The sequence below is a fragment of the Cryptotermes secundus genome, unplaced genomic scaffold (genome assembly GCF_002891405.2).
Source record: "Cryptotermes secundus unplaced genomic scaffold, Csec_1.0 scaffold303, whole genome shotgun sequence".
Taxonomy (NCBI): domain Eukaryota; kingdom Metazoa; phylum Arthropoda; class Insecta; order Blattodea; family Kalotermitidae; genus Cryptotermes; species Cryptotermes secundus.
Genome location: NW_019726229.1, coordinates 1,611,601 through 1,631,980, shown reverse-complemented (window position 1 = coordinate 1,631,980; position 20,380 = coordinate 1,611,601). Strand labels below are relative to the sequence as shown.

The 20,380-nt window shown below is 41.4% G+C and overlaps 1 protein-coding gene across 8 annotated transcripts in view; it reads left to right on the top strand.

The window, feature by feature from the left end:
* The window catches only part of LOC111864021 (diuretic hormone receptor), a 529,565-nt gene that overhangs the window by 356,287 nt on the left and 152,898 nt on the right, over positions 1-20,380 (top strand). For all 8 annotated transcript variants that reach the window (XR_004512977.1, XM_033751295.1, XM_033751292.1 and 5 more), the window contains one exon: positions 355-544. Coding sequence is in view for 7 of the 8 variants with exons in the window: in XM_033751295.1 (XP_033607186.1) it covers positions 355-544 (190 nt within the window). In the remaining variant the exon portion in view is untranslated. The remainder of the gene's footprint in view (positions 1-354; positions 545-20,380) is intronic.

Sequence of the window (20,380 nt, the reverse complement as noted above, 5' to 3'; positions counted from 1 at the left end):
ACCGGTTCTCACGGTCTCTTCGCTTGCAGATTTCTTATATTTTTTCTTCTACCCTGAAGATGGAGGCGATACGTTCCTCCGAAACGTCGGTTAACACCACATATACACGGTGCCAAATCCCAGAAGACTGCTTTCTTCATCTATTTTCATCTTCATTTGAAGATATACTCGTTGTGTTGACGGAACCATTTACTCGTTTATCATGTATCTAGACAACTCTTCTTAACAAAATATTAAGGTAATTGTTACTTAATTACTTAACGAGTTAATAAATTGTTTAGTGCGTATATTTAGCATTGCATTTGTATTGAACTCCAGCGGGAATCTCATTAAGTGTCTTTCCGTTGTTCACAGAAAACGCCAGTAGGTTCTGCCACAGCAACGGCACGTGGGACAACTATACGAACTACAAAGCCTGCGTCGATATGCCGTTGGAAGGTCAAACGGAGACGGGCGTGGAAACAGCGACCACTTTGTACTTCATTGGATATACCATGTCCCTCGTCGCACTTAGCATTGCCGTCGGAATCTTTCTGTATTACAAGTAAGCACATATCACTGAATTACTCATATTTACATACATACATATTATAATATTTATTATACTGCAATTGGGTTTTAGCCCGGTGGCAGTAGTACACAATAGGACACAACAGACAAGTAACACACATTACACTAAGTGACAACACGTTCAAACAAAACACAATACACAAACACAACAATAAGGACATCCTACCACGATGAATACAAACCAAATACGATTAACAACTACAACAATTACAGCAAAATACAAACAACTGCAACAAATACAACAATTACAGAGAGAGAGAAGAAAAAAAAATACAACACCCAAAACACAAACAAAAGGAAACCAACAGTCATGGATGCGTAATGTCATTCACTTCACTTCACTTCACTTCACTTCACTGCAATTTTTTTTCTTTTCAATTATTTCCACCCCAACTTCACTTCGCTTCATTTATCACTTTCCTAACCCTTCGCCTGAAATTGCTTGGTTTACAGGACAAAGTACCTAAAGCATCTTCAGGTATTTGGTTCCACCCCCACCCCCTCTCGTGTAAGTTTTGCACACATTGAATGTTTTACATTAAATTCGGTGAAATCGTGCCGCACCCCAAGAGATTGACACTGACGGGGCGATAAGCGCCTCAGAGCAGCGTGTGCTAGGCTTCAGCAAAGTCGGCGAGTGACAGCGATTCTCTTGAGCATCATTTTCCATCTCATTAAGAGACTACGACCCCTTGACGCTCCCTGCAGTAATACACGCAATAAGACCGCGCCATAGCTCAAGCAGTTAGTCTCTAGTTTCCCACCGCGGTGGCCCGGGTTCGTTCCCGGGTCTGGTGAAGTGGGATTTGTGGTGGACAAAATGGAGCTGGGGCGGGTTTTCTCCGAATACTTCGGTTTCCCCTGCTAATCTTCATTCCAACAAATTCTCCATCATCTCCATCACCCGGGGCAGGCTACAATATGCCAAACAGTGGCCATCGTGCCGAGTGGACCCAGTTGCACTCCACCCCCCCCACTAAGCGAATTAAAAAAAAATATACGCAATAACTTGCTTTCCAAACGCCGGCCAAAATTGTACAGATTTTGATACAGAATTAAGGTGCCATTCCTAACAGACAGTTGAAGAAATATGCTAAAACCCGAAATTAATGTTCTGTGTCTAATGAAGGAGTGTTGAATTTCCTAAAGGGTAAGCTTGAAACAGAACATGAAACAACTGAAGTGTGTACTGTCGACAGTGTGTTGTGGAAACCCCAGAGTGCAGCATAATCAGTCACATTAGCCTGCAGGCAATTCACAGTGATCGTATTCAACTTTTGGAAAATAAGCAGGAGGAAGAAAAGGAAGAAAATAAATATTATTACCAGCTTATACGCCTCCCACCAAATAAGAAATTTATTGATTTCATAACTTAATTCTGGTAATAAAAAAGGTGAATTTGTGCCTGTGCTTAACAAATTCAGCAATGCGTCAAGAAGGCGTATGGTGGAGTGGATGTGTAGATCCACATTTCCTTGAGTTCGGCTCTAGCTGGTGGTGAGTGCATGGCTTCACGCCCCAGCCGCTTTACCCCCGGAGAAATAAAGCCCCTGGTAACAATTGGATAGGATGTTGGGTGGGCCCCAGAGCTGGTCTGGACGACGTGGAGGGGAGAAAATTCTTGACCCTACCGGAACTCGAACTCCTACCTCTTGGTCGTCCAACCCATAGCCAGGAACTCCGGTGATGCTTCACGAAAACTCATTTAGCGAAGGATGAGTCTGAGACAAAAAAAAATGGAAAAAATATGAAGCTAATTAAACTGACAGTCTGAGAAAAGTGTTGCGAGGCTTTTGTGGTGTCATTCAAGGGTCTTAACGATTTATGTGATTATAGTTGTAGGTCCTCGTGTTGTGTGTCTTTCAAACAAAATTTACCTCGTTCCTTAGATCTCAGATTCTTTGCAATACAACACACCCACCCCTTTGCAGTGTTTACACAGTCAAAAAATACGTGTTTATATATGAAGGTGGCAAATGAAAATTGAATTACGACAGAAAAATTAAGTTCTATGGAATGAGGTGATGGATCACGTAACTACTAGTTATTCATGCGATCTTCTGTTTTTGGTAGTTTTTCCATTTGCTCACCACATCGCAGTACAACAGCCGTTCAAACCACTCTGGTCACGCCTGTTGCTATACGAACTTGAACCATCTCGAGCATCATTTGCTCTGTGCTTCAAGTTGCTGCTGATGACGCTGCTTCCGGCATCACTTTTTGGTGTCTCTCTTTGAGGTCTCTTTGACCTGTCCAGCATGGGAAGCCCTGCCAATAGCTACGCTACCGCTGGCATAGCTCTCAGTGTCCTTGGCATACTCAAACCCCCTCACCACGATAAGGTGGAGACACCAACGAGGGTGAACTACTAGTTATACAGAGTGAATAATTTTGCTGAAATTTCAGAATTTGTTAGAATAAACTGGACGAAGAAGAGGAAACAGAGAAGCTGCGTCCATATGAGCCACATCTGAACGTACGTCCACAAACAGATTTGCTAGTCAGTCCCAAGACAACTTATGTTTAGTTGTAGGGCTGCAGCACTTGTCTGATTTCCATAACCAGCTTCGTGAAGCTGAGTTTATATTGTGAAACTGGCACCCAAAAGTTTAGTATCGGTTCACAAGATGCCGCCACTGAACGGTATCCAGAGCCAGTTTGATTCAGTCCATATCCTTAGAATCCGTTTCACTGCATTCATTTCAGTATGAAGGTGCCATCTATAAGTAAATGTAGAAGTAGTGTAAGCCGTTCGATTTCTCGATTAATGTCTCGCCCATGAACTTGCCTCAGAAAGGCTCAATGTTTCAGCCTTAAAACAATCCTAGCCTGGCATTAAAGCCAGTTACCCTTGGTGTGATTCTCAGATCAATTATTGAACCTTGGCAGTCGGAGAGATGTACCCGTTTTACAGTGGTAATATTTCTCTTAACATCTGTTCCCTGCTTTCAGCGTGCATTTGCGTTCTTTGATAGTGCTACACATTTTTGTCTTACTCATGTGATCTCAGATCGGCGGCTTTACTGAGGCTTCCACGAGAAAGTGTGAGTGCAGACAAGCGTCCGGTTTTGACCATACTGAAAAGAACTGATACTTTGGTTGATGATGATGATGACTGAAAACAATGTGAGGCACAGAGGCTTTTCAGTCATGACCAGGTACCAAAGAAGCAGATGGTGTTTTATAGTGACGCAAAGAGAAGCCAGCAATTTGACTTGGAATTTTATTGAAAAGACGGCAGTAACTTCGAGCATAAAGAGGATTTAGTAAATACAAAATGGACCCGGATTTATTTGGCCGTAAGAGACAAGGCACTAAACCAACGACTTCGACTAGGAGGGCGACTGTTTAAAACAGGATCACTGTTAACTGGAGTTTTATCCAGACAAAGTATTTCTGATTGGTCAATACGAAAAGTATACGCTGACTGCAGGAAGTGTTAATGCTGATAATTGTGGAAACTGTAAAAATTGGATTATTGATTTGTAATACGTTCTCTGTCTACTAGAAGCCTTTTGTCTATGGTAAAAGCTATCCCTGTAACAGGCCATGGAGGTCCACAGGGCTATGAGACATTGAGGCTCCCACATTATCTAGACAATCGACTCACAGATGGCGGTAAGTTTGTCAGCCTTACGCGCCGGCCGCCCTTTACCCCCAGGAAGATTCCTGGTACTAATTTCTGTTAGAGGCTGAGTCGACCTCAGGGCCATAGTGCGGCTGGAATGATTAGGTCAATTGAAAAAATCCACCTCGTCGGGACTCGAACTCGCGACCTTCCTTCTTGTAGCACAGTGCCTCAACCAACTACGCTACCGCGTGCCCTTCATCTGTTTATGATAGGGCACAAAAACAATAAGCGGTTGCATAATGGTTTGGAATTAAAACTATTCCAATTTTATTTAAACAAAATAATATCTTGACACACAGGTTATCCATAAGCTTCCAATTTTATGTATGATACGTTCATCATGGTTCAGATAGACGAGGGAAAATTAAAACGTAAGAAACAAAACCGTTCACTTCAGAACCATGTCGGAAGTACTGAAAATGATGAGTGATATAAACAATGTCACCTGTACGTACGTGGTCTGTATTATCGTGTGATTGGTGATAACACTGTGACAGCTTTAACACGACAGCTCCGCCGATACAGTTCATCAAAGAAAAATAATGATCTGATATCCGATTTCTGTCACTAAAGTGTATGACGGGAAGCAGTAACATTTAAGGAAGAATGACGCTCCATAATACAGCGAGCGATACCGATGTGAGCCAGAGGAAGATTCACAAAGGAGGGCGGACGGGTGCTTGGCCGTCCAAACTTGCATAGAAATTAGTAAAGAGGGGAGTGGACTAGGCAAGGGTCGGTGTTGAGAGGATCGTGCGGAAAGTAACGAAATATTGACCAATGTTTACAAGTTACAATTTCAATTAAATTTTTCCAAAAGACGCAATTATACAGTAAGCACCAGCAATGTAAGTAAAGTAAAGCTATCCCTGTACCAGGCCGTGAAGGCCCATAGGGTTGTGAGACGTTGAAGGTCCCACATTATCTAGACAGTCGGCTCAAAGATGGCGGTAAGGTTGTCAGCCTTACGCCCACAGCCTCAATGGTCTGGTGTCAATGGTCCTGGCTATATATCCAGAGGTCCGAATTCGATTCCCGTCGCTACCAGATTTTCTGAGAAGTAATGGGTCTGGAACGGGGTCGACTCAGCCTCGTGAGGATAATTGAGGAGCTATTTCAAGGAAATAGCGGCTCCGGTCTAGAAAACCGAGATTAACGACCGTGGGATCCATTACGCTGGCCACGCGACTCACTATCCGCAAAAGTTGGCACTAACTTCGCCGACAAGAGGCGGTCTCTCGGTCGGTATAGTTCGCTTGCGGACTAAAATCACGGAGTTTTTTTTACTAATAACGGAAACTAATAAATCCTTCGCAATATGTTAACAGCATTAAAAAATAAAAAAATATATATTCATACAAAAAATGGGAGTAGACGAAGTAGGCAAAATACTTTCAAACATTCAGTTTCTAATCAACTAAGTGGACTACAAGTACCGGTAAGCGGCTAGACTCCTGTTCGAAGGTATCCCTTTCGAATTTTAACTGGGACATTTGCTTTTCTGAGTTATTCATTTCCCTCAGTTCTTCCACGTAAATGACGCATAGTACCTCGGTTACCCTAAGACCATTTCCTTCCATATCCTTTTCAGTTCATGGACGCTATGTGGTCTAGCCCGTAAAATAGCCCATAAAGTTTCAGAACCTTTCGTCACGCTGACCTAGAACATTGGTAATTGTTCGGCCTGCTTGTGTAACGAGGACCAGAGGATGTGTAGAACTGGAAGAGATGTAGGAATGCAAGTTTAAGAAAGTTGCACTTTTCACAATATACAAGTATTTTTAGATGATTATTTCAAGCGGGATCACTTTGGATGGGCATATAGCCTATATTAGGAAATGAGAATAACATACGTTAGGTTCCAGTCTTTATCTCATATAATGAATTGCATGTTTAGTCCCTATATCTTCAGAAAGAGGTAGCCGGTATTGAGTTCCTGGGAATGGTGGGTGTCACATGGCAGGAGGCTCCGATCTTCGTCGTCAGACAAATGAAGTTCGCTGTAGTGACAGTAGAAAAGGTAAAAATGGTAAATTTGTCCCTGTGCTTAATTAATTAGGCACTATGTCATGAAGACGCATGGAGTGGCGGTATAGCTCCACAATTCTTGACCTGGGCACAAGATGGAGACTAATTGTTACCTTCACTCCCCGGCCGCTTTATCCTCAGGAAAATCGTCCCCGGTGCCCTTTCGGTACGAAACAGGATGGGCAACAATGTTGGTCAGGACGCTGTGGTGAAGAGAGGAATCTTGTTATGCCGGGAATCAAACCCCTGACGACCAGCCGTAACCCGTAGCTATACATACTGAGTTAGTAGTAGTAGTAGTAGTAGTAGTAGTACCAGCAGCAGCAGCCTGGATATGTAGCATATATTCCTTAAGAAAATTAGATACTTTCATAATATCACTGAGGAGAGCCGTTAAAGAGCTAAAGGAATGTCTGTCGGCCTATCACAGTGGCCTAGCGGTCTAAAAGATAAAACTTTTTACCTGCTTGAACACCGGGTTTGTGGGTTCGAATCCCACTCCAGGCATGGTTGTCTGCGTTTATTCTGTGATTGTGTTGTTCTGTGTATAGGTAGAAGAGGCCCTTTGACGGGCTGATCCCCCGTCCAAGGAATCCTACCGGCTGCGTATAGGATCAAGAAACTGAAAAAGTAACCAAGGCCCAACAAAGGGCTGTAAGAGCCCTCCAGTTTCTGCTGGTCTCTTATTAGGTCTTCGACCTTGAAGATGAAGACGATATTTTCCTCCGAAATATAGGGTTCTTTCCGAATTAAATGGCATTACTACGCATAAGACTGTACTCTTTGTTTATTATTTTACGTTTTATTGTCGCTTCGTCATATTTTAATAATTACCACGATGTCTCCCACCATTAAGATGATGGCGAATTAGAAAAGGAAAACATGGAAAATGGAAGCTTTAAAACATATGCAGACTGTATTTGGATCTCTGTTTCTTGATACAGCCAGAACGAGTTTTTATTAATCTTCAAAAACTGTCGCATAAGTTTTCCTACAGTTGAAAGCTCTGCATTTGTTTCACTGAAATACATGTCCTGCAGAGATTACAAATTTACAAATCTTTTTGCGCTATTCAAATCCCGATTATGAATTAAAAATGACAGACGGCGTTTGGCGACTTCCTCATACTCTTTACTGCGCATGCGCAGCATAAACATATCTTCTTTTTTCTTTATAGTATGCATCATGTTGTGTGTTTTATATATAACGAGGGCAGTCTACACAACGGTATCTCCGAAAAACAAAATAGATACTATGGTGTCAGTATTTGTTTATTGGCTATTGACGCTACATGTTTCGACCCTTATGTTAGGTCATCATCAAGGTGACTAGTATTCTCGATTCAAGAACTAATACTGTCATTCTTGTACGCCTGATAATGGACCAACGTAAGAGTCGAAACATGTAGCGTCGACAGCCAATAAACAAATGTTGATAGTGTAGTATTTATTTTGTTTCTTCAAAGATATTGTTGTGTAGACTGACCCCATTATATATATATATATTGTATTACCTATACAAGAAACTTCGTTAATTGTTCCCGAAACCTAAAGACTTAACAGAAAACTTATAATGGGCAAAAATGGCGTGTTCCATTTTTTCTCGTTTCTTCGATTCGACAAACATTGAAGGATATATGCTCGAAATACTATGCGCAGGAACACAGCTACCCTGTAGATAGACTTGTTTTTTATAAAGATTTTACTGAAACTGAAATATATCAACAAACTTTATTAATATTCTCCAGTGTCAAAGTTCATGAAAACTTTTGGGCAGTTCCCTTGTTCTCTCGTGTCTGCACACAAACGAACCGAAGCATAAAAGCTTCGAAAGTGACTAAAATGATGAGACTGGGGAAAAATGTCCTTAAACATGTTTCATGACCGTGAATTTCATATTGATGAAGCAGACATTAATCTCAGTCCTGGAAGTTCCCCATTGTGGATACAATTTTCTTCTTTCTCTTGCACAGTTATAATTTGTTTAGAAGACATGGCGGGACCTGATGCAACCACGTGTTAACCGGATCTGTCGTAGTGCAGAACTATGAAAACAGTTCCTGTTACGTGCAAACGAAAATCGATTGCAAAGCGCTCGCTTCGGAACCTGATAACAGACAGTAAATGCAAGGTTAGATTGCAGCAAATCTGAGCTAAGTGCTTCATTGCAATTTAATTTTGCCATTAGTTGCCATTAAGCCTTCTATTCGAATGCTTCCAGAGTTACGTAAAAATCTAGGTCGCGCCATAGCTCAAGCGGTTAGTCGCTGGCTTTCCACCGCGGCTGCCCGGGTTCGATCCCGGGTTTGGTCAAGTGGGATTTGTGGTGGACAAAGTGGCGCTGGGGCAGGTTTTCTCCCAGTACTTCGGTTTCCCCTGCCAATCTTCATTCCACCAATTGCTCCACAATCACCCTCACCTATCATCTGTGGCTGGTACAATAGGCCAGAAGTGTCCGCAGTACGAGGGACTTAGTCCCACCCCACTAGCAATAAAAAAATACATAAATTCTGCAAAGAGTATCTATAGCCTAATCGTCTTGCAAGTATTTTATCTTTTTATGCTATAAGATACATTTTTTTAAATATATTCGCTTCATGGGAGCTGCATACACACTTTAGGCTAGCACTGCAAGGAATCATATTGATTTCATGTCGTAATTCTTTATTTATCGCGAAATCAAAAGGAATCATATTGTCACATGTCCGGGGTTTGCATGACTAGAAATAATGGGTTATGGATTGGATGACTGGATTTATTGGCACTTCTTTACAATTACAATAAATTTTGAGGGCTCATAATTAGTGACTGTCTAAGACCCGCGCCATTCTTTGCTGGACTGCGAATGTCTTCTCTTCCACTGTGACTGGCTTGGTTCTGATTTACGAATCGGTCACTTCTACTGCAACTGCCTTAAACGACGACTGTCTTACGAATGAATTCTCCTGAGCGAGTGTAGTCGAGTCTTTATGTTTCGACCGACGGCCAATCTGCCATTCTACCTTGGAATGAAGCACCCATCTGGGACTCACGACCAGATATATATTGCTGTCGCACAGTTGCGGATTTGTTGATGTGGGGCGCGCTCTCTGGCGAGAGGACGGGTCTGTCGTTTACAGTTGCTGCTGACCCTCGCCAGCGCAGTCATGTTAGTAATCTGTGTTTAGGTGAGTTTAACAAAATAATTGAAAACATCCTAATAGTTTCGTCATATCCGCTGGATTTGGCACGAAATGCAGCGCCCAAATTACGGAAATAGAATAGAAAAGAAAGCCTGACTCAGCTGTAGTTACAGGCGGAGGAGAGGGCCTTTAGTTAAAGAGGGTAGCTGCGAGTACAATATATTGAACAAGCAGTCACGGACAGTCGACGGCTTAGGAGTTGGGTGTGTGGCTGTTAACTCCTCACCGTAAAAAGCACTTTCTTATGAAATAGTACACAGGGCTTCGGACTTGGCCGGATTCTTTTGACCATAAGGCTCAAGCTAGGGACGAGAGGAGTGTTCTTGTGAACATGATGATGAACCTTTCGGTTGCATACACTGTTGGGAAATTCTTGAGTAGCTGAGCGAATGGTGACTTCTCAAGGAGGACTTAACTCCATGAAGTTAGTTAGCCCGCGCAGTTCGGCCAGATCACTCATGTCTGTCGAAAGCTGGATGTTTCCCATATTTATTTCCCTTATTACTTATAGTAAACAGTTACCAGAACAATATATATCTTCTCACTATGAAGTTCTTATAAAAGAAATGTTGATTTACCACTGGAGTGTTTTCACCGAAATTAGCAGCACAGTAATTAGAATTCCTTGTTGGAGGTTGTATGTTCAAATTTGCACCGACAGAATGGCTGGCTTGACAGATTCGTCATAGTTAATTAAGGAACTTAGAAACAAAAGCAAATTTAATACCTCCATAATGCCTAGGTATTTATCAAATTTTATAATCTCTCGCAATTCCGTGTCTGTTACGGATTTGGAAAGTTCATTACCATTTTCATAAGAATCCATATTTGAACCATATCATAACGTGTCACAGTGACTAAAGACGGTGTTTAGTTGGTAACTGGGTTTATTAACAACCTACAGGTCGTGACTACAATTAATTATAACACAGGAAATATAAAAGTCTGAATCACACATTCCCAATAGCACTGCACTATAGCACACACAAAGCCTTCAAATCACACGATGAAACTTCACAGGCTGATTTCTTGTACTCTTCTGTACTCCCCAAGCTTACTGCTATCCTCTTGTTTGTGTGCTTCTGCCGCTACTACTACTACTACTACTACTACTACTACTACTACTCGTAACTGCCTTGAACGAATTCTGTCACTCTTACTTATATGGCCGCAACAGGGACATGGACCTACAGCAGAAACATATCACGTGATCGCTACCCAGCCAGTCTGTTGTCGCGTTGGTCTGATATACAGAAAACGCAGCTTCCTCTACTGTTGCCTGGCAACGCGTTGATCAATCCGTTACAATATCTTCGGCCGTATGATTCCAATTAACACTGTTATTTCCTTAATGTTTCATTTCACTCTCATCACCCCATTCATGCCTAGGTCTTTCAAGTGATCTCGTCGCTTCTGGTGTTTCGACTTTGATTTCGTGTGCATTTTTCATCTCGCATGAGAGCTATGTATGCTGCCTGTGTGGTCCTCTCAGATTTGATATCAGTAATAATATTAAATGAAGTGTAAAATATGTGCAGTTCAATGAGATTATTTTCATCATCCTGTTTAACTTTCGAGTGTTAAATCCGTTAATTCCACCGTCTGAATACAAATATCAACCGATCTAATTGTTCTCTTACATTCTGCGTGTAGTCTAACAGCTTTAATACATAGCGACATAATTTTCAGGGGCATGTTACAACATAGGACATCATTACTCCTCGTTACGTAGGACTAATGTTGCTTCCACTTAAATTATTTTTATTACTGTGATGCTGGTAGGGAATTTTATTCATGAAATGTACCAAAATTTTGACCTTATCTAAATTCGTAACTTAATATGAAGATCTGCCTGGATATAGCAGAATATTTTCGGATGAAAGATTTTACGTTTATCAAAAATTTATTCTCCAATTTGTGAGTCATTTTATAACCTAATCAAGAAGAGTATATCACACTAACCCTGAGGTCCCCAAAGAGGTAAATGTCAGGGGTATTGGTTGTAATGTAAATTATAACAATTTTTATGAGCGGTTGAGAGGCTTCTCTTGTGAAGGGATGTTTTATTATCGCATTTGCATCGAATGAACCTACGTTACTCTCTGGAAGTTTATAGCAAGATTAGAGTCTGAGCTTTACACTGGTCCTGTTATTTTACTAAGAACTGTAATTATTTGCACTGGACTACCAGCCTTGTTCTGTAAACCAGCATGTACACACAGTCTCCAGGGAAAATGTGTTCATTTACTTTGCTAATCTGAAATAATTTTGGTTCGGGTCTCTAATTTGGAATACACCAATCCAGATGTGTTCTCTGATACTTATGTACTTCTGTCCTCTACGTTTATACATTGCTGATGTACATCAGCATTTTCAAATCAGTCACACTACAAATCCCCTCAGTATGATTTAGATTATATTCTCTTTTATTTCGCTAAATATTTGTCATGTACAAAAATATTGTGACACGTAGACCCATTGCTAGGGGACGCCTCGGTAAACAAGCAAGCAACAAATACTCAACGAACGATAGAATAGACCCTTTCTAGGTAACGCATACAACACTAGAACCGGTGTCGCAGGAGGTGTTTTCTATGTGGTTCGCATATATCCATTACTGGGCAACGGATGTGTTTTCTATGTTGTGGTCCGATCCGAGAAGCTAAAATTAATTGAAAGTTCAGTTGGAAATCAGAAACCAGTTGTAGAACAGGCCAGAATTGGGTCAGTCAGAATTGAGCGAGTTCGGCTGAAGATTTATTTGAGTTATCGTAATTTATTGTGAATACGAGAGATTGTAAAGAAGTTGCCAATAAATTAAATCATCCAATGCAAACCCCGTTATTATGTCACCTACAAAATCCGTGGCCTGTAGTCCGCAAGCGAACTATACCGACCTAGCCACCGCCGGTTGTCGGCAAAGTTAGTGCCAACTTTAGCGGATAGAGGGTGTTACGTGGTCAGCGCAACGGATCCCCTCGGCCGGTAATCTCGGTTTTCTAGGCCGGAGCCCCTATTTCCTCAAAATAGCTCCTCAGTTATCCTGACGAGGCTGATTGGACCCCGTTCCAAACATACTACTTTCCAGAAAATGTAGCGCCAGGAATCGAACCCGGGATCTCTGAATCTGTAGCCAGGAATTCTGACCACTAGATCACAGAGGCGCTCTTAAGTCACCTACACATGTGACAATATGTTAAATACATTTAAAGATTATAAAAAGAACTACATTTTGTATCATGTAGAAATATTTCTTAAACTGTAAACCTGTTTTTAAATAGTCGATAAAGTTTGAGTTGATGTTCAGTTAAAGTATTTTATTGCATTGTAACAGTGTGAAAGAAATTAATTACATTAAGTTTTCAGTATCTTCACACAGCAGCGTTTTGATTATTGTGTAATAAAACGATTGATATTAAGTGATTGATATTAAGTGAAACCAAGTAAGTCGATCACTTTGATTGACTTATTTGTTTCACTTAATATTGTTTTGTGATGTCGTGATTATAGACGGAATTTGGATCGTTAATTGGATTTATTCAGTACTTTAACACACAACTCGTGATACATTTTACAATCACTGTCGCGCAAAGACTAGTGTTCTCAGTCTGTCACAATCTCCACTAGCCGTTGCTTTGTAGTGACTTTCAGCGGCAGATGTTCCCCTTCCTCTAGGTTCTCTAACTATCCCCGCCCTCAGCTACCAGCTTGTCACAGCAACAGCTCATAACGACTGAACCCCAGCGGTTCTCTATCTCACTAATATTTTTTTTTAATTCGCTTAGCGGGAGGTGGAGTCCAACTGGGTCCACTCGGCACGGCGGCCAGTGAATGGCCTATTGTACCTGCCCCGGGTGATTATGATGATGGAGAATTTGGTGAAATGAAGATTGGCAGGGGAAACCGAAGTACTCGGAGAAAACCCGCCCCAGCGTCACTTTGTCCATCACAAATTCCACTTGACCAGATCCGGGACAGAACCCGGGCCGCCGCGGTGGGAAGCCAGCGACTAACCGCTTGAGCTATGGCGCGGCCACAATATGGAGTAAGTTTTAAGTCAGGTTGCTATGCTCCATATGTATGCACTCATATTACAACTGACAAATGTTTGCATCTTAAGCAGGCTCCCGCAGTTGAAAGTGCCTTTACTTCCATGCATGTAGTCAGTCTTTCTCCTCGTTACTGCTCTTCAAGCGTCGTACAGTTCAACAGCTTTACTTGATAAAATGAAATATCCCACCCAACCCTGCCTAACTCCGACTGCAGGGGTTCGTCACTAATCTACCCAGTGTAAAGGCAGTCAAGAAGAAATTCACCTTCGTCTTTTCTAGGCCCAGTGGACGGCTTTATAAGGCAGATATTAATTCGGCCTCTGAAATCCTTGCTGGCTGTACGTACGTGCGCTGTGAAACCTCTCGAAGCATGTCCCCAACCTCCTTTCAAGCACGAATCTTCCCCCCAAGCTACTTATCAACTTCCCACTCAGAATTAGGAGCCTTGTATTCTCTCTCTATGACTCTGCAGCCTTTTGAACCTTGGCCGTTTTTCAGTTTCATAATCCTATACATAGTCGGTAGGACTCCTTGGACGGGGGATCAGCCCATCGCAAGACCGCTACATGCACAGGGCAACACAAACACGCAATAAACACACACAGACACAAATGCGTCTAGTGGGATTCGAATCTATGACCCCAGTGTTTCAGCGGGTGAAGACGGTTCATGCCTTAGACTGTGCGGCTACCGTGACCGGTACAGCCTTACTTTACTTGGTAAAATTAATATCCCACTCTACTCTGCCTAACTCCCACTACAGGGGTCCGTCACTAATGTGCCCAGTGTAAGGGTAGTAAATGCCTATCACAGTGGTCGAGAGGTCTGCTGTATGAACCGTCTTCACCCTCTCGTACACTGGGATCGTGGATTCGAAGCATGGATGTCTGGGTACGTTTATTCTGTGTGTAAGTAGCGGCATTGCGACATGCTGATCTCCCGTCCAAGGAGTCCTACCGACTGCGTATAGGATTAAGAAAGTGAAAGGCAGCGCCATAACTGAAGCGGTTAGTCGCTGGCTTCCCACCGCGGCGGCCCGGCTTCGATCCCCGGTCTGGTCAAGTGGGATTTGTGTTGGACAAACTGGCGCTGGGGCAGGTTTTCTTCGAGTACTTCGGTTTCCCTTGCCAATCTTCATTCCACCAATTGCTCCACAATCACACTCACCTATCATATGGAGCTGGTACAATAGGCCAGAAATGGCTGCAGTACAAGGGACTTAGTCCCAACCCACTAGCAATAAAAAAAACTGAAATAGTGGCCAAGGTTCAAAGGGCTGTAGAGCCATAAAGAACTCCGTGGCCTGTAGTCCGCAAGCGAACTATACCGACCGAGAGACCGCCGCTTGTAGGGCTAAGTTAGTACCAACTTTTGCGCAACGGATCCCCACGGCCGTTAATTTCGGTTTCCTAGACCATAGAGAAAGAAAAAGGAAAGTCACAAAGAAATTCACCTTCATTGTTTAGAGAGAGAGCGCTCGAGTCTATAGGACAGATATTAAATCGGCCTCTGAAATCCTTGCCGGCCATACGTACGTGTGCTGTGAATCTTCCTCGAAGCACGTCTCCAAACTCCTTTCAAGCATCAGTCTTACCCCGAAGCCGCTCATCAACTTCCCACTCAGAATTTGGATCCTTGTAATACGTATCTTTTTTATGCTTTCATATAGCTACGTACCCTTCCTGTTCTGGGATGGAGCTACGTGCCGCTCTGACCTCAATATCAGTTTCAGCAAACTGTCTACATACCAGTGACTGCTTAGTCACCTAATGGTGGATATTACATTGCAGTTTAGACCCCTTCCCCCTTATTCGTTATATTGTGCTTTGGTGCAAGGAATGAATACTGAAAGTACTGGATTCTGAGATCAGATCTTGTTCAAGCCCAAAGCCCACGTATATTACTAGAAGATACGGAGTTAAAAAATTATATTCAAATGATGAGGTATAGTCCCGTTACTTAAATTCAGTTGAAGTGTAAATTTTCGGAACTACTTTAACAAAAATATCTGTGTAGTTTTCCTCGGCAATGTGCCTTCTGAAATTTTATTTCCTTCCCTGTTGAATTTGGGCACGCGGTAGCGTGGTTGGTTGAGGCACTATGCTACAAGCCGGAAGGTCGCGGGATCGAATCCCGATGAGATCATTGGATTTTTTCAATTTACCTAATCGTTCTAACCAAACAATGGCCCTGAGGTCGACTCAGTCTCTAACTGAAATCAGTACCAGGAATATTCTTGGATTATTCTTGGGGGTAAAGGGCGGCTGGCGAGTAGGGCTGACAACCTTACGGCCATCTATGAGTCGATTGTCTTGGGCCTCCAAGGCCTGTTACAGGGATAACTTTAGTTTTTTTACCTGTTGAATTATGTCCTACGTAACACCGAGTTTTTAGAATTAGTAAAATGCCCTTGTTTGCTTATTAAATTGTGTCATTTTTTGAAGGACATGTTTTTGAAACGAAATATTCTGTTATCTTTCCCACTATTTCAGAATAATATAACCTTTATAAGAACATTAACTATACAGCAAAACCTGCTTGCAGTGGGACCCTACGTATTATTAATGATTTTCGCTTCAGACAGGTTTCCTTTTAACACAGGTAGCGCAGTCGGTATACCGCCTGGCTACGGGCTGAACGGCCTAGGGGTTGGAGTTCGAGTCCTGGTAGGTACAAGATTTTCTCCCCTCCACGTTGTCCAGGCCGGTTCTATGGTCCATCCGGTCTCCTATCCAAAGGGTACCGGGGACTCTTTCCCGGGGGTAAAGCAGCCGGGGCGCGAAGCTAACCACTCACCTCAAACTAGTGCTGAAGTAAAGATAATTTGGATCTATACAACCACAGCACAGAGACAAATTTTTTCTTCGCTTCTGAGTTATGCTGGGTTGCCTTACATACTTCTTCAGGTAAATCATATTGTGTATGCGCAGTATACTATACTATGTACAGTCTGAGCATGGTACATAATATACACACTCACGACACGCTTTTCACAGTATGTATGGTTCCCCCCCCCCAATAGAAATGTTCCCATTTAGATACATTCCAGGAATAAATTGTAATAAGCCGAAAACAAATATCCAGCATGCTGTTTTTCAGGTTTATTTTCCACTCTTGTCTCTTGTTAACATTTTTTTTTGTAAATAATTTTATGCTTGTTTCCATTCTTTGTTCATGGTTGAGGAGATATTGCTCAAGAAATTAATAATTCCGTTTAATCTATGCGCAGATTCTCACAGGTGTAACTTTATAACAAAAAATAATATTTCAAGAATATGTATCAGAATTTCGTCACACGCACTTTACCCCCCATCACGTGTCATTTTCTAGAACATAGTTCAGTTCAACGTGTGATGACGGGTGTAACTCATCCCGAGAAATTAAAAATAATTACAACCCAGTATCATATACTTTTCTTATATAGTCCTGGTGAATGTGCACGTAAAACCGTTATAACTGCGGACTGAGTCACGCAGGTGTTCATAGTCCTCATTCTGCTGAAGCAAATGGAGATTTAATATCAGATTTTTAAACTAAGTTTTGATTTTTTCAGTATTCTCAGACATGAAGAATACCGCCTTCTGAGATGTGGCGCCGTGTAGATATTGTGTAAACCGACGTTTCGGAGGAATGCATCGCCTCCATCTTCAGGGTAGAAAAATCCGCGAGCGAGGAACCAGGTGGCTGCAGACTGAGCAACCACCGTTAAAACCTCAAATCTTGCATCCTCAGACACGTTCAACAAATAAAGATTTCCTCAGCGTATCTTGCTATAATATAGCCCAAATGTACCCTTCACAGAGACTAAAATAAATGCATGTATGCGTACGGGGATTTGAGATAAAAGAAATTATTCCCCCTACATGGACAGTTCTGCTGGAATTAACCAGTCGGTGATGCATACGTTTCCAACTTTTCGGCAGAAAATTTCACTTTAAAATAATTAAGCGCGTGTACTGCTGGCTCAGTAGTGCGTGTTTCTATCTGCCTAAAACTGTTAATCAGTTGTACATTCTGTAGCTGACAGGAACAGCTTTTCCACGTGTGAACAGTATTGTTTAAATTTTGTTAACTGATAACAACTCTCGTGCTAGACAAAAAGTTAGTTTTGGGTTGGTAATACTTTTTAAATTATGTCTGTGTACAATTATCCGATGTTTTTATTTCAGGGTTTCTTCAAGCTCATGAGTTTTTTTTTTTTTTCAAATATTTCGTTTTAGCCTACTTTCCTTATTTTGAAAAGTGAAAGTAGGCTAATGAGACCATCTTGCTGTCTGTGTATCTGTGTGTATGATTTCCCCCCTAGCAACTTCTGAATGCATGAGCCAAACTTTATGAAACTTGATACGTATATCATGACACCTGAGCCCATTTCAACTGCATAATCAATAAATTTTTCCGTTACTAATACCAACATTACAGCCTCTCAGATTTTTGAGGCAAAACCTTAATATTGCGTGAACGCCTGTGCCAATCTTCATGAAATTTGGTATGTTTGATATATCATGTCACCTGAGTTCATCTCAATGACGTACATCATAAATCCCTCTCCTCAGGAATACCAACACTATAGCCACTGATACTGTTCAGATAACAACATTAAAATAACGAAAGTGCCTCAACCGATCCTCATGAGACTTACGACAAGTAAGTCATGACAAGTGAGGCAGCCTCAACGGCATAATTAAGAAATCCCTGTCATCAGTAATACCAACATTTCAGCCTTTCAAATTTGTGAGGTAATATTCTTAATATTATTTTAATTCCTGGACCCATCGTCCTGAATTTTGGTATGTATGTGTCATGCCATTTTATGTCATTTCACGGCATACATCATATATCACTGCCATCAGTAATACCGACATGGTAGCTCCCAAAATTGTATTGGTTTACTTCATTACGCATTCATACTAAAGTTTGCTTTTTACATTTAGTATCAGATGCTCAAATTACAGTGAAAGGAAAGTGGGTGATTAGTTGTTCCCAGAACTTATTGTATATAATTCCTTGTACATAAAGCCACATTGTATGAAAATGCACTGTAATAAAACTTCCATACCCAGGAATTGTAAGGATCGTAGGTGGAAGGAATTTTTAACGCAATGATTTTCCCTTTTCTCTGTCAAACGATTGACAGGATCTGGAGTGTGCTGAGGAAATCACAAAATCCTGTTGTTTTAAACAAAACTGTCGGCATACAGGCCTACGTAACAAGTTATGTGACAGAAAAATATTGGTTCAGATACCCACATACTTTGTCAAACATGCTTTTGCTCCGCTAAAGGTGCGCCATTACCTTCCAGAAGATATCGCCCAAGCAGTTCCATTCAGAGAGGAGCTCTTCATAAATTACAGAAATCAATTCAAATTGTAAGGGCCATTTTCAAGGAAACTGTAATTTTGTTTTCTTCATGCTCTGTTCGAAGGGGCTTTGTGTTTGCAACTAGAACACTCACATTCCAACACTTCAGGCGTTTGTAAGGTGAATATTCGTACGTACGAACATACATACAGACAGACGCATTCCAGAAACCACTTCTTCATATGGGAAGGGAAGTGCAGCTGAAAATGTGTAAATCCATCAGAAGCACGAGACCGACTGCGCATGGCACGCTATATGTGTGAGAAAGTAAAATATGAAATTTGTTGACGTCGTCTAATCGATTCAGTGAGGTTTAAGAACGCAAAAAGGGTTTTTTTATTAACGGTAATTTTTCATGTGAAAGAAACTCTTGCAAATGGGCAACTATATCATAGTATAAAGAGAACGGCGATAATTAAGACTCCAAAAAATAAGAATTCAACAGCCGCCTTGAACTCGGATGCATAAGGAATGAGATCCACCGTTATTTCCCTTCGTTAAAACAAAAGATTCAAGCAAGAAACCTATTTCGTATTCTGTCCCGATATTTATAGAACTATGTAATGTTTCTAAATTTGTAGGGGGGCTTCGCAGTTGGGAGGATAATATCAAAAATGGATCTTGGAGAAATATGATGGAGTGATATAGCCTTACTGTCTCACTATTTTCTCTGATCGTAATGTGAGTCCCATAGGGCTAGCAGATCCCAATTATATGGTACAGCGTAATGTCCAATGATGCTTTACAGGGAGATAATCGAAAACAGTAGGAAGGCGTTGAGGATATTGGCATGAATGGCAGAAGAATATTTAAATTAATTAGTCGTTACTCTTTGCTCTGTCGCTCTCTCTCTCTCAGCCCCATCGTCAAGTGGTCTTACCGAGTACATTACTAGTGCTGTACTAACAGGTAAAATTTCATAGCCCCCATAATTCAATTCAATTCAATTCAATTCATGTTTATTTACGTGCAATAACTCAACAGCACAGTGGCCAATTACAAAGTTAGCACGAGTATATACAGAAAATAATTAAAACAAAATACAAGTATGACAAATAAATCTGTGAACATAAATCTAAAGAAGACTGAACTATATACATACATTTATGAAATATTACTAATGTTGCTAATACTGTTAGTAACTAAATACTAAGATAAGACACCTGTGAGTGATAGCATAAAATTAATAAGATTAATAACAAGTCAATAAATTAAAACCAATTACATAAGAAAAATTAAAGTTAGCCGAGGTACACACATTTGTAGTGAATTAAAACACTAATCAAGTAACACCGTAAAAGGTTCGGTACATGCTTGTAAAATATGATTCAGAGAAACCGCTCCGTCAGCAAATATGTCGAGATCTTTACCCACCACGTTGGTAGCAAGGGCGCACCGAGAAGAGGGACAGTGTCTTTTTGAGGGACGAACGCTAAAAGTAGAGAAGTCTCGAACATGGCAAGTAGGAACACGAAGACTAGCATTATCCAGAAGGGAGGAGCAGGATTTAAGGCCACGATAAACCTGAATGAAGAAGAGTGCATCAAGAAGATGTC